This window comes from Phacochoerus africanus, chromosome 9 (assembly GCF_016906955.1).
Source record: "Phacochoerus africanus isolate WHEZ1 chromosome 9, ROS_Pafr_v1, whole genome shotgun sequence".
Classification (NCBI taxonomy): Eukaryota; Metazoa; Chordata; class Mammalia; order Artiodactyla; family Suidae; genus Phacochoerus; species Phacochoerus africanus.
In genome coordinates, this window is record NC_062552.1 from 44,816,190 (window position 1) to 44,830,169 (window position 13,980).

General features: G+C 38.7%; 2 protein-coding genes across 3 annotated transcripts in view; one reads left to right on the plus strand and one right to left on the minus strand.

Annotated features, from left to right (window-relative positions):
- MMUT (methylmalonyl-CoA mutase) overlaps window positions 1–201 on the minus strand; it is a 28,367-nt gene extending 28,166 nt beyond the window's left edge. The window contains exon 1 of one of the 2 annotated variants that reach the window (XM_047795270.1): window positions 17–201. The gene's annotated coding sequence lies outside the window, so the exon portion shown is untranslated. The remainder of the gene's footprint in view (window positions 1–16) is intronic. The other variant, XM_047795271.1, reaches the window with a different exon arrangement.
- On the plus strand, window positions 161–13,696 carry CENPQ (centromere protein Q). Its single transcript, XM_047795272.1, has 9 exons — window positions 161–353; window positions 3,624–3,766; window positions 4,527–4,581; window positions 5,607–5,733; window positions 6,447–6,515; window positions 9,614–9,743; window positions 11,704–11,823; window positions 11,986–12,060; window positions 13,142–13,696. The coding sequence occupies exons 2-9, from the start codon at window positions 3,665–3,667 to the stop codon at window positions 13,271–13,273; spliced, it is 810 nt and encodes a 269-aa protein (XP_047651228.1). The 5' UTR covers window positions 161–353; window positions 3,624–3,664; the 3' UTR covers window positions 13,274–13,696.
- Window positions 13,697–13,980: the final 284 nt, after the last annotated feature.

Consider the following 13,980-nt stretch of genomic DNA (forward strand, 5'->3'; position numbering starts at 1 on the left):
CGCACAGTTTACTCACAGGCCGGCCTGTCCCGGACCTCGGCTACGGAGTGGGGAGCTGGACCTCTGCTCCCCTAGTCCTACGAATTAAAGCTGGGCTCTCCACCAAGCAAGCGCAAAGACCAGCGGGACGGGACGGGGGCGTCGGCCGACACCGCCCTCCATCCAGCCAATCTCCCCGCGCTCTCGCGGGCGGGCGTGCTCCTGATGACGTAAAGTGGAGGGTTAGGTTCCCGCCTCTCCCAAGAGGCACTTCCGGTTTCTCCGCGTTCACTTCCGCGTCTCTTTGATTTTGTGTAGTTTCGGCGCCAACTGCTCTGAACTTTGCTTGGTAAAGGATTCGAGGGGCGTCTTCGGTGAGTATTGAAAGTGCTTACTTGCTCCACCGGTGGCTTCAATTTGGGCATGAGTTTTGTAGCCCACGAATCGGCGGCTTGTTTTTGAGGAGCTTGAGGTCGTTTTACAGGGGGCGGGAGAGCTGAGCAGCTGTGCCCTTTAGAGCCAAGGTACTATTTGATTCGCGAAGTGGGAGTGAAGCCACGCATGGTTCCTCCCCTCTTTCCCCGAATCATCCTCATCCTCGTCCTCCATCCTTAATCTCTCTTTACAGCTAGTCGTGGGGCGAGGTGCAGCCTTAGCAATGAGTGTTTTTGAACCTTAAGGAAACTGGTCGGCAGCGTCGCTACCCGGAGGCATTGAGGGAGGATAAGAGGTAAACAGTGTGTATTTGTAGATTTGCCAGACGTCGTGCTCACCTGTAGTGCCCGCATAGAGGTCTAGATTGAGATACGTGGTGGTTTCCACGAGTTTCAGCAAGTTGGTAAGGAAAACAAGAGAACCTAGAATGCTTCTCTGTTTCCTACAGGGTAAAGAATACATTCTTTTTTTGTCTTTTTGGGGCCGACATACGGAGGTTCCCAGGCTAGGGGTTTAATCGGAGCTGTTGCTGCCGGCCTACACCAGAGCCCCAGCAACTTGGGATCCGAGCCGCGTATGCCACCTACACCACAGTTCACGGCAATGCCGGATCCTCAACCCACTGAGCGAGGCCAGGGATCGAACCCTCAACTTCATAGTTCTTAGTCAAATTGGTTTGTGCTGCGCCACCACGGGAACTCCAAGAGTATATTCTTTACTGCCTTATGTAGTCTGGCTGCAAACCACCGTTACTTTTTTCCATCCATTCCTCCCATACACTTAAAAGTCTCTGAATTTTTCCTGTCCCTGAATAGATTGGTTTTTGCCATTTTCTCTCAAATACTTCACTCCCCCTCCTTCTGGCTCATATTTCGAAATATGATTAAATATTACTTTTCTTCTCTGAATACTGTATATCCCCCCCTCACGCACTCCCCCACCCCACCAACTGGAGATATTCACTCGTTTGTGGCATTGTAGTGACGTACAATATAGGGAATATATTATATAATGTGTAACATATATATATATGGGAATTATTTGCATTATTACCACTAATCCGTGGTTTCCTGTGGATCTAAAACAGTTTAAAATTTAGTGTTTCTTTATGCATATGCTAAACTGGTCCAGTAGTAATAGGAAATTATTTGAGTTCTTACTATGTCTCAAGTTCTTGGCACTTGATGTATTTTGTACAGAATTTTAGCTTTATAAAAGCCTTTGATGTTGATAGTTTTATTAATCCCTTTTTCCAATGGGGAAGTAAGCAAATTTACTTGCCCAAGGCTATACAGCTAGTTAAATGGCAGACCCAGGATTTGGAACCTGGGCAATTTATCCTTGTCCTTAGCTGGCTCTTGAAAGTGGTTCTCAGCCTGGCGCAGTTTTGCACCAGAGGACATTTGATAATGTCTGGAGACAATTTTGGTTTTTACAACTTAGAGAAATGAGAGATGTTACTGGCATCTAGTGGATAAAGATAGGGAATGCTGCTAAATATCCTGCTGTGCCTGGGACACCTCCCACAACTAAGCATTACCCCATCAAAAGTGTCAATAGTGCTGAGGTTGAGAAACTTTTTTGCACTGTGGTTTATTGCCTCAAGTGGAAAACAGGGCTTTTCAGACTGTGGTTAAGGATCAATTTATGTTTTATTTTTTGTTTTTAATCAGCCACAACTGATACTTTTGTAAAATACAATTAAAAAACTGAATTACTAGTCAAACCCATGGAGTATACAACACAAAGAATGAGCCTTAATGTAAACCATAGGTTGATATTTACTGTCTTTGGACGATATGATGTGTCGGTGTAGGTTCATGGATTGTAGCAAATATACCATTCTGGCTTGGGATGTTGATAGTAGGGGAGGTGGTAGAAGGGGAGAGGTTACAGGGGGTGTACGCGAATTTTGTATTTTCTGCTTAATTTGTCCATAAACCTGTAACTTCTCTAATAAAGGAAGCTTTTTTTTAAAATGAGTTACTAGACAAAGTGAAAAAACAAAGCCAATTTTTGATCAGATTTAACATATATAAAATTGTCAAAATTGTAAAAATTTCTTAATGAATACTTTCAATACCTATACTTAAAAGGACTGTAACAAACAGTTTGTGAATCAAACTTGGAATAGCACTGAATTATGTGTTATTAAATAAAGAATATCAGAAAAATGATTAGCAAAACCAAACTACAAATACATGCCAAATGAGAAAGACCATGAGAGCCCACGAGATTTAGAGAGCAGTGAGGTGGGATGATTAGGAAGGCTTATGAAGCAAGTGGCTCATGATCTCAGAGGAGGTTGGGCACAGACAGGAGAAGGCAACTCAGGCAGAGTATGTGCATTGCTCCACGTGTGTTCAGCGAATAAGTCTGTCTGGAGAGGGAGATTCAGTTGAAGAGCAGTGAGAGAGAAGTGTGGAAAGCTTGGCAGGGCTGACTGTTAAGGACTGTAAATGCCAGGTAAAGAGTGGATGTTATAAGGTAGGTATGATGAAAGGCTTTTTCTTTTTTTTTCTTTTTTTTTTTTTTTGCCTTTTCTAGGGCTGCTCCCTGTGGCATATGGAGGTTCACAGCTAGGGGTCTAATCGGAGCTGTAGCCGCCGGCCTACACCATAGCCACAGCAACATGGGATCCGAGCCGAGTCTGCAACCTACCCCACAGCTCATGGCAATGCCGGATCTTTAACCCACTGAGCAAGGGCAGGGACCGAACCCGCAACCTCATGGTTCCTAGTCCAATTTGTTAACCACTGAGCCACAACGGGAACTCCTGTTTGTTTTAAAATATGTTTAAATATTTTAAAAATTCGCAGTACTATCCAAAAACTTTTCATTGTGAATTTTTTGAAAGGCAAATTAGGACCATTTTTAGGTAGTCTTTTTAAGAAGTTTTTTCTTTTTTTGCTTTTTAGGGCTGCACCCCCGGCATATGGGGGTTCCCAGCCTAGGGGTCTAATCAGAGCTACAGCTGCTGGCCTATGTCACAGCCACAGCAACGCCAGATCCGAGCCGAGTCTGTGACCTACACCACAGCTCACGGTAATGCCGGATCCTTAACCCACTGAGCGAGGCCAGGGATCGAACCCGCAACTTCATGATTCCCAGTCGGATTCATTTCTGCTATGCCACGATGGGAACTCCTAACAAATATTTTTAATAAAACAAGCCTTAAGCATTTTTCTGTGTCCTTTTCATCTTTACAGATATTTTGAAGCACTTTTATAATTATTTTGTTTAAGTCAAGATGTCTAGCAAAGCAAATGCCTCCAAGAGAAGGTCTCAACCATTAAAAAGAAATTCAAAAAGAAAAATTGATGAGAAAGAAGAAGAGTTATCTGAGAAAGAGGTAATGACAATGTCAAGTTTATCATTCAGAACTCTGATTAGAAATATCATCTATTCTATGTAAAGATGTATGTGAGGTTAAAGGTCGGCTTGACTACAAATGATAGTAATCCACATTCCACATGTACTGTTCTGTGCGAGCTGCTGCAACATGATTTGTAAAAGTTCTCAGAAATCGTCTACTTCGGTTTCTAAAGATATTGATCCGGGAATCCTGTGGGGAAAAGACGCTATGGGCATTGCTATTTAAAGAGACAAGGACTGAAGAGTGCAGACTCTGGCATTCATATGTTAAAAGACAAGAGAATCTATCAGCTGATGGAGATTTTTATTAACATTGAGAAAAATTCATTTGGGAGGAAATCACTTCTTTCTACTATAATTTTATCCCTTTCTTATAAAAGAAATAATCAAATTTTTTTTCTGTTTTACTCTATGTTAGGCAGTGCCTCTGTTTGTTTTGCAGGGAAAGTATGTAACACTGTTTCACAGGCACAACGAATACTGATTTCTTTAAAACAGTCTATGGGACCATAAGAAATTCTCTTAAACACTCACCATTGTGCAGTTGTTTTACTACATCTTCTGCTTGTGATAAATCCACACCCTTTTTCTATAGCAGTAGCAATATAATTTTTTTTCTGTCTTGCCAGAAAGTGTATGAATTCTCTTCAGTATACATGACAAATCTATTGCAAAAGCAGTATCTGTTTTCCTCATGTTTAATTCTGTGTGCATGTGTGTCTGTTTTTTTCCTCTAGGTTAGAAACACAGTGAAAAAAAATAAAAGTCATCCAAAGCATCTGTCTTCTGAAGGTATTTCTTTTCTATGTCTTGTCTTAACCTGTCTTTCTCAAGCTACCTGTACCTATGAAATAATCCTTAACATCGTGTCTATGAGTTCCACATTAGCCAAAGATAGTAATAAACAGCTACATTCTCATTTTTGCAAGAATAATTAGTACTGGTCAGTCAGTTATTTTGGTCTACCAAAATTTTGCTTACCACCTCTAGCAAAATGCTGTACAGGGTTCTAAGTTGAAAGCAACTAAAGAAATTAGGAGTGTACTACAATCTGAGTATTACTGATCTGTGATATACAGACACACCTACTGATTTCTCTTTGAGACAGATATGCTTCTGTTCTGCCTCCACTGTTTAGATTAGTTTGGAGCCACTAAGTTTGGAGTAAATTCGTTTGGAATAGTCATCTTTACTTAAATATCACTTCTTCATGGAAGAATTTTTTTACCTCTCCTCATCCAAGACCAAGTTAGGTCCTCTGATTTTATACTTCCATGGTGCGCAGTACTTTTTCTTTTGTAATGCCTTGCATACCTGTAATTATAATTATTTAATCTCCCTTCTCTCCAGAACTAATCTTCACGTGAGCCAATAGTGTATCTCCTTTATTTATTTCTTATAAGTAGAGCAATATCAGCAACCTAGTGGAAACTGATGATCTATTTGTGGTTTGGTTAATCTCCTTTTTTCTGGTTGCCTTCTAACATTTGGCAGAATAGTAATTCAGGTCCTTTCTGAGAACCAGACTTTTATGTTGAATCCTCATAATTATAGGATTGGGTTATAAAAATTGACTTGGCTTTGTATCTGCAACATCAGTTAATAGTATTTCAGTTAATATAACAATAGCATATTCGTATTCAACACCTGGCATATTATGGCCGTGTAATAAAAGGGAAATTAAACAGCTTATGCAGCTTTGTACTATTTTGTTTCTCCTAATTTCTTTAACTCTTTTAGATAAATTTATACTTGAATCACTTTTAGAGTAAAAACATACAAACTTCTAGGTTAACCAGAGTCTCTTCTTTCACTAGTAACTGGACAAACAAAGCATACTAGTCTAAAAGAGGTAAAGATTGCATCACATAAGAGAAAAACCTGGCAACCTCTTTCAAAAAATAGCAGAGAACATTTGCAAACTATGATGGAATCAGTAATAATGTGAGTATGAAATATTTTTCCATTTCATCCTTTTTATTTATGTTTATATGTTTCCTAGAGACAGTATCCTTTTAAATGTTATTATCTATTTTAGGGTGATAGGGTGTTTTTCACTTTCACAAGAAGGCATATTTGTCTTTTTTGCCTCAGCCTTCAGCAAAAAAAGTATTAATTTCAGAAACATAGAATTTCATCAGTAAAACAAAAATGAAATCTATGTGGCCTGATCTGCTATCTGTACACTTATAGTTTTTTCTATCAAGAGGGATACTTTAGGAGTTCCCTTCTGGTACAGCAGGTTAAGGACCTGGCGTTGTCATTGCAGTGACTCAGGTTGCCTGGCCTAGGAACTTCCACATGCTGCAGGTACTGCCAAAAACAAAAGGGAAAAAGAGAACAGGATGTCTTAAGAAGTTAGTTCAAATTGACGCTTTCTGTGGAAGCTACCATGCTAGAAGGAAGAAGGAGCCAGCGTTCTGACATCAAAGAGCTAAAATCCATCAAAAGAGTCAGCCATATAAGTTAATTATAACAATGTAATGTGATAAAAAGAACTGATTATTCCTCTGCTTAAAATGTATTTAAAAGAAAAAGTGATTGATTCTGCCTGGCTAGTAAGAAGGGACACTTGAAATCAGAAAGAAAACGTAAACAGATTATATTAGTTGTGTTTTAAACTAATATTTATTCAGTCCCTATTTTTTCTTTTCTAGAGCAATTTTGAGTAACAAAACTAGAGAAAGTGAACAAATTCAGTATCATCTAAACTTCCTCAAGAAAAGGTAGTATAATTATGCAATAAAAAGAATTGGTTGAAATGTAATTAGTGAAAGTCCAGTATGTTTCTGTGTTGCCAGACCAAACATTTGTGAACTATAAAAGTTTTTCCTTTTGGGTTTTCATTCTTGTTATTATTGTTGATTTAAGAAGATGAACAATTTGGGGATATGTATTCTACCCTTAAACTGCTGCTGCATGTAATTCTGAAGTAAGTTAAGAGAATTTATAAAGAGCCTGAAAATCAAAAACATCCACTTCCACAGTTCACTTCTCTGCATAGAAATTTGAAAAAAAAAAATATATATATATATATCAATTTTGGAGTTCCCTTTGTGGCTCAGCAGAGACGAATCTGACTAGCATCCAGGAGGACACAGGTTTGATCCCTGGCCTTACTCAGTGGGTTAAGGATCCAGTGTTGCTGTGAGCTATGGTGTAGGTCACAGGTGTGGCTTGGATCTGGAGTTGCTGTGGCTGGGGTGTAGGCCAGCAGCTACAGCTCTGATTTTACCTCTAGCCTTGGAACCTCCATATGCCATGAGTGTGGCCCTAAAAAGACAAAATACAAGCCAACAAACAAAATTATCAACTTTAACTTCCGTCAACTTCGTTTTTGAACAGTATGCAGTTTACCACTCTTACCTGATACTTATCCCAGTAGTGTGCTTTTTCTTCTCTTTGTATTGTATAACATCATTTGCACAAGCAACAAGTATGATTTTCTAGGATATTACTGCCTTTTATTTGTGGCATGGTGTGGGGTGGGTGGAGTTTGCGGAGAGGTTGAAGAGATTAAAGAAACTCCGCTAGAATCAGATTTGTAAACTGCTTACAGGCATGACAACCTCTTAGTGAAGAGAGGAGGGTACTGAAAAGTTACTACATAAGCCTCCACACAATAAAAGTGTAGCTATTATGGTCTTTTTAATATAGAACAATTAGTTATGTTTGGTGTGGGAACAAGAATATTACATTATGTAATAGCTACCTTTTACAGAGATCACACTAGGTCATCAGAAAAGATTAAGTTTTGTCCATCATACAGCCTGCCTCTTCATAAGGAGCCGTGGAGATAAATATTTCAAAGACTGCCTATTGTCTCTTCACTTTTGCTTTCGCGACTCTCTTTAGTTCCTGAAGTAATGTTACTCAAAATACTTTCCCTTCTCAGACACGGCTGAGTGCATTCTTAACAACTTGGTTCTAATTAGGACTCTGGATAAATTTTTCTTTAGCAGCATTTCTCAAAATATATTTGGAACATGTGTCCTTAAAGCTACTCTGTGCATTAAAGTGGTATATAGTGAGTTAGGTCTCTTAGTATATTAGCACATTAAGAGTCCTGCAGTAGACAAAAGATTAAAAAAAAATGAAAGTCCTGCAGTAAATAAGTCCTTTCATTTTGTTTAACCTGGCATCTTCCAAATTGGCGTGTACCACAGGAACTCTTTATTTTATTTATTAGGCTTACCTCTGCTTCTCTCTGCATGTTGGATTCATTCTTTGAGACAAGCTGTCCTCACTGGTTTAGAACTATATATATATATGTAGACATTCCGCTGTTTATCTTTTCAGCCTTGTGTGAAGAGGAAAAAGAAAACTCTTATCCTCTTAGCTCCAGTTAGAAAATTCTGGGGGATGGGCTCCGGTTGACTTAGGTGTTACACTTGTCTTTGAACTGATCTGGGGGCAGGAGCTGCTATGATTGATATAGACTGGATCATATGCCTCCCCCTTTCCTCCCCACCCGCCTGTAATCAGACAAGTAGGGTTACTAGTCAAACAAAACAGCCACTACAAGTTTCTAGAGGAGCATATTTTGGGAAAGTCTGTCCTATAGATGCAGTGTTATAAACTGATTAGATGTTGTTGATCTAATATTATTATAAATATATATTGCAACATGATAAGTATTCATGTTACACTTTTAGTTTAATAAGATTTTGCAGAATCTTAGAAATCTAACCATTATTTAGAACATTTGGAACTGTGAATAAGCCTTCTGCAGAATTGACTTCATAAATTTTTAGAAGAAGCTATTCACAAATGGAATCTTTATTTTAGTTAAGAAATCAAAAACAACTTCTTCTTGGAAAGATACAGGCAGTGTCATGCTTAAATATGATAACCTAATGATTGTTTTTCTGGATAACTGAAGTTTATCTTAAGTTTAATGAAAAGTGTGCTTGTAGGGTTCATGCTGCCTATTTTTTCTTTATAAAAATTACTATTTTGAATAGTAGGAAGATAAGTCTTGGGTTCCATCATTGTTCAAATTGCCTGCAAATCTTAAGCAGAAGGACTTTTTAGAACTTCCCCCCCAAATGCTATTATTAGATAGAAGCAACCAAATTTAGATTTTGCTTCTTGATTTCTTCCTCACGATTTCAAGAATTAAACCTAGAATAGGTATGTTGCTCTCCGTTGGAAGAGAGAGTAAGAATAGGTCAACTTCTAGCGGTGATTTAAACAACCAGATTTGAAGGAGGTTTTTTAAAATAATTTAAGACCAAGTACTATGCACGTTGATAGTACATTAGAACAAAGCACTTCAATCTTGGTGTTTTATTTGCATTAAACTCGGTGGGACTCAGATTTCTTTAAAATCATTAACTTAGAGCAACTGATGGAGAAGCTCTTTTATTGGTCACCTTCTCTAAAATAACTGATTTTTAAGAGTCCAGGGTCATAGTTAAGACTTCCAGAGTAGTGCTCCATCTCTTATGCAGAAATTTCTGTTAAATGATAGACTTATGTACTACAGTAGGCTAGGAAACATATTTAAAAGATACAAGGAAGTGTTTATTTTAAAATGTGTATGAATAATTGTTCAGTGTGTAAAATAGAAACTTTTCTTTTTATAAAGCAGCCCATGTGCCCCATTTTGAGGTACATTGTAAATTGAAAGATTTACCTCAGCAATTAAATGATTTGTCAGGGCTTTTTGGGGGAGACTTATTGCTAAGGTTTGACATTTTTAATGAAAGCCCTTGGGAATATGAGGGAAGAAAAAAGACCACAGAATTTCAAAACAAAAGACAAACATAATACTAATGGTACTCAGAAATAAACAATTATGCTTTTTTATTCTGTCCCTAAGACTGCTGCAACTGTGTGAAACCCTGAAAGTCCCTCCCAAAAAGCTACAAGATTTAACTAATGTGTCAACTCTGCTGAAGATGGAAAGGGCACAGCACAGAGCTAATGAAGAGGGTCTGGCATTATTGCAGGTAGGAAGTTGAATAGGGAGTTTATTATTAGAGAGTTAGCACAAAGGGAAAGAGCATAAAACATTTTTTTAATAATCACAATAGGGTTTTTTTTTGTTTTTTTTTTTTTGTCTTTTTGCTGTTATTTGGGCCGCACCCCCAGCATATGGAGGTTCCCAGGCTAGGGGTTGAATCAGAGCTGTAGCTATGGGCCTACACCAGAGCCACAGCAACTCGGGATCTGAGCCGAGTCTGCAACCTACCCCACAGCTCACGGCAACACCGGATCCTGAGCAAGGCCAGGGATGGAACCCGCAGCCTCATGGTTCCTAGTCAGATTCATTAACCACTGAGCCATGACAGGAACTCCCTATCATGATATTCTTGATATCCTGATATTTATTCTTCTAGTAAGAAATACTAGATCTTGGGAGTTCCCATTGTGCGTCAGCAGTAGCAAACCCAACTAGTATCCTTGCGGGTTGGATCCTTGGCCTCACTCAGTGGGTTAAAGGGTCCGATGTTGCTGTGAGCTGTGGTGTAGGTCACAGACATGACTCAGATCCTGCATTGCTGTGGCTGTGGTGTAGGCCAGCAGCTCCAGCTCTGATTCAACCCCTATACTGGGAACTTCCATATGCTGTGGGCATGTCCCTAAAAAGAGAAAAAAAAGAAAGAAGAGTTTTTGGACCAGATTTTTCATTAACTTTTTTTTTAATCAAAGCAAAAACTTTACCTGATTTCGTTGTTTAAAGTTAAGATTATTTCCAATATATTTGTGGTTAAGTAGCTGTCTTATCTTTGGATCTCTGTTACATAGTTTTTATTTTGTTTTTTGTTTGTTTTGTTTTCTCATGGGCACATCTACAGCATATGGAGGTTCCCAGGCTAGGGACTGAATCTCAGCCACAGCTGTAACTTAGGCTGCAGTGGAGGCAACACTAGATCCTTTAACCCACTGTGCAGGGACAGGGATCAAATCCCACACCTCCATAGCAACCCAAGCCACTGCACTGGGATTCCTATAGGATTCCTAAGCCATTACCCCACAGGAGGAACTCCCCTGTTTTATTTTTAAACATCCTTTAGAAATGTAAAAATCGGAGTTCCCGTCGTGGTGCAGTGGTTAACGAATCCGACTAGGAACCATGAGGTTGCGGGTTCGGTCCCTGCCCTTGCTCAGTGGGTTAACGATCTGGCGTTGCTGTGAGCTGCAGACGCGGCTCGGATCCTGCGTTGCTGTGGCTCTGGCGTAGGCCGGTGGCTACAGCTCTGATTTGACCCCTAGCCTGGGAACCTCCATATGCCGTGGAAGCGGCCCAAGAAATGGCCAAAAAAAAAAACAAAAAAAACAAAAAAAAAAGAAATGTAAAAATCATTCTTAGCTCTTGGACTGATTAGAAACAGCCCATGGGCAGTTGCAGACCTCGGCAAGTACCCCTCTCTTTTTTTCTTTTCTTATTTTCTCTGCCTTCCCCCATAAATTTTATGCACACACACACATACACATATGTATATATTGTATGGGAAACTGCCACTCCTTTTCTGTTACTCTCTCTGTCCTAGTGTGCAGGTTTCTTTTGGCAAATGAAAATAGCACATTTAATAACTAAGTTAAAGTTAGTTTCTCCACCATTCCATACTCTTTAAGGGACTTCTGCACCTACTGTCATCAGTGCTGGGGTTCTGCTCGATTCAGGTTTTGTGGGATCTCTGGTGCAGGCAGCTTTGCCAGTCATCGAGGAAACGTTCATGTACATGGGATATATCCCTTTGCTCCAGGGAAGTTAAGTTTCCTTATAATGCATTCTTACTTTGGGAATATGTTTTTTGAAAGAAAAATGAAAACTCCCAGTTTCTTCCAGAAGTGTTTCGGTATATAAGGTGTTTCTAAAAGATGTATGTGCCTATTAATATCTGTTTGGGTTTCATTAATATTATACTCAAAATTTTCAACATTAGCTTTCTCTTTCTGATGCAGGAAGAAACAGAGAAAATAGTAGAGACTGTAGAGTCAATGACTGGGAATATTCACAGCCTAAAGAACCAGGTTCATGTTCTGACAAGTGAGGTGGAAGAAGAGGAAAAGAAAATAAAACAGGTAATTGTTAAAAAAAAAAAAAAAAAGTACTGCTGGAATCTGGGAACTATTTTTAATGATTAGATTCTACCCAGATAACTTTTGATTGTAATAAGAGAAATCAGCCTTTTGAAATAATCTAGCCTTGGGAAATAATCTCTAGTTTTCTTTTTTCTATTTTAGATGCTTCAGATAGATAGTGGAGTACTTTCTCTTCCAGAACTTCCTCAGAAGAGTCTCAAAGCACCTGTACTTCAGGTGTGTACCACTTTACCATATTGACTTCATCACCAGTTATGAATTACATATATAAAAACATTTTATGTGTATCTTTTGTCTTGAAACAAATAGAATCCATGATGTGAACTGTTATGCAAAATTATTTTTCTCGATTGACAGTATAGTTTGAACATCTCATTCTTGTCAATAAGTTGTATAACATTCCATTACGTGGATGTGCCATAATATAATGTGTGAATTCTTTTTGTGATGGAGATAATTTTTACTAGTACAAGTAATCCTGGGTACACCCTTGTGCATGTACCATTACACATTTGTATAGTCCTGGCTATAGGATAGATTTCTGGAAGTAAATTCTGACAGTTCTTGTTTATGCTTCCAATAATGGCCTATAACTTTTCATACAATAGTACCATGTCCTATTTGTAGTAGACTGAACACTGGTAACTTACCTTTTTTTCAAAGGACCCCAGTAGATATTATCATGTAAGTGTTTATAGTGGTAGAAGGTCTTCAAGTTTTCTCAAAAAGTAATCAAATTTTCCTGTCTAGAATCTACCTAGGGTGAGAAGAATGGTAATAGGTGGGGGAAAACAGAATAATACAGATTTAAAAGAAGAATGGCAATGAGTTGATGATTATCGAAGTTGAGGGATAGTTATACAGGTTTATTATATCATTCTCTTTAAATAGCGTACATAACATATGACATTTTTCATAGTGAAGGGTTAAAAACTAATTTCGTGGGTAAAGATGGTCAAACGTACAGACTTCCAGTTACTTCTTTCTCCGTCATGGGAAAATAGCAGATGGGAAAATAGCAGATAGCTGGTGACTAAAGTTAACAGTACTGTCGTGTGTATTTGAAAGTTGCTAAAAGAGTAGATCTTAAAAAGTTCTTATCATGAGGGGAAAACAAATGTGTAACTTCTGTTTGGTGATGGATGTTAACTAGACATACTGTGGTGATCATTTTGCAATATATACCAGTACTGAGTCACTGCGGCAGTGCCTCAAACTCATATAATGTCAGTGTCAGTTGTGAATCAAAAGAGTAAAAATAAAATATAAAAACTGAAGTATTCTGTCATGGCCACAGAAAGAAATTTTGACATCGATTCCAAACCACAACGCTCTTCTGAAGGACTTGGAAGTTCTACATAATTCATCCCAGGTGAAGAACATGCTGACTTTCATCAAAGAAGTCTATAAAAGGCTGGATGCCTCTTAAAGAGTTGTTGTTTTTTTTTTGTTTTTTTTGTTTTTTTAGTTGTTTCATGTTAATTTAATGTTTATGAATTTCTAAAAATGTTAACCTATGATGATATTGCAGAGGCTGAGGCTTCTTCCAGATTTATCTTCCTAACGTGCACTTTAAAATTAACCTCATAAATCTACCATTAGCATCTAATGTAGACCTTGAAAACTCTGTTTTTACCACTTCCCAGGTCTAGGAACTCAGGTGTGTGTTGCTTTCTCTCCAGTTATTTACCTAAAACCATAAAATAAAGAGCCACAATATAGTGGTTTGGCTGAAGAGAGCTCATTTACTGGGTAAATCTACCTATGGTAGTGCAGAGGAAATGTGATGTCGTGACTTTATGTATGCAAAGTGTTTACAGTGACTGGCTCATAAAAACATAAGTGTTTGGTATCATTTTTTTTTTTGTCTTTTGTTGTTGTTATTGTTGTTGTTGCTATTTCTTGGGCCATAGCCACTAGCCTACGCCAGAGCCACAGCAACTCGGGATCCGAGCCACGTCTGCAACCTACACCACAGCTCACGGCAACGCCAGATCGTTAACCCACTGAGCAAGGGCAGGGACCGAACCCACAACCTCATGGTTCCTAGTCGGATTCGTTAACCACTGCGCCACGACGGGAACTCCTGGTATCATTGTTATTCCTTAGCTGATGGCTTACATTTTCTGTCTGGTC

Coding starts and splice junctions, on each gene's coding strand:
- CENPQ (XM_047795272.1), top strand. CDS start 3,665: ATGTCTAGCAAAGCAAATGCCTCCAAGAGAAGGTCTCAACCATTAAAA. Junction 4,582..5,606: donor AAAGCATCTGTCTTCTGAAG/GTATTTCTTTTC, acceptor TTCTTTCACTAG/TAACTGGACAAACAAAGCAT. Junction 12,061..13,141: donor TCAAAGCACCTGTACTTCAG/GTGTGTACCACT, acceptor TCATGGCCACAG/AAAGAAATTTTGACATCGAT.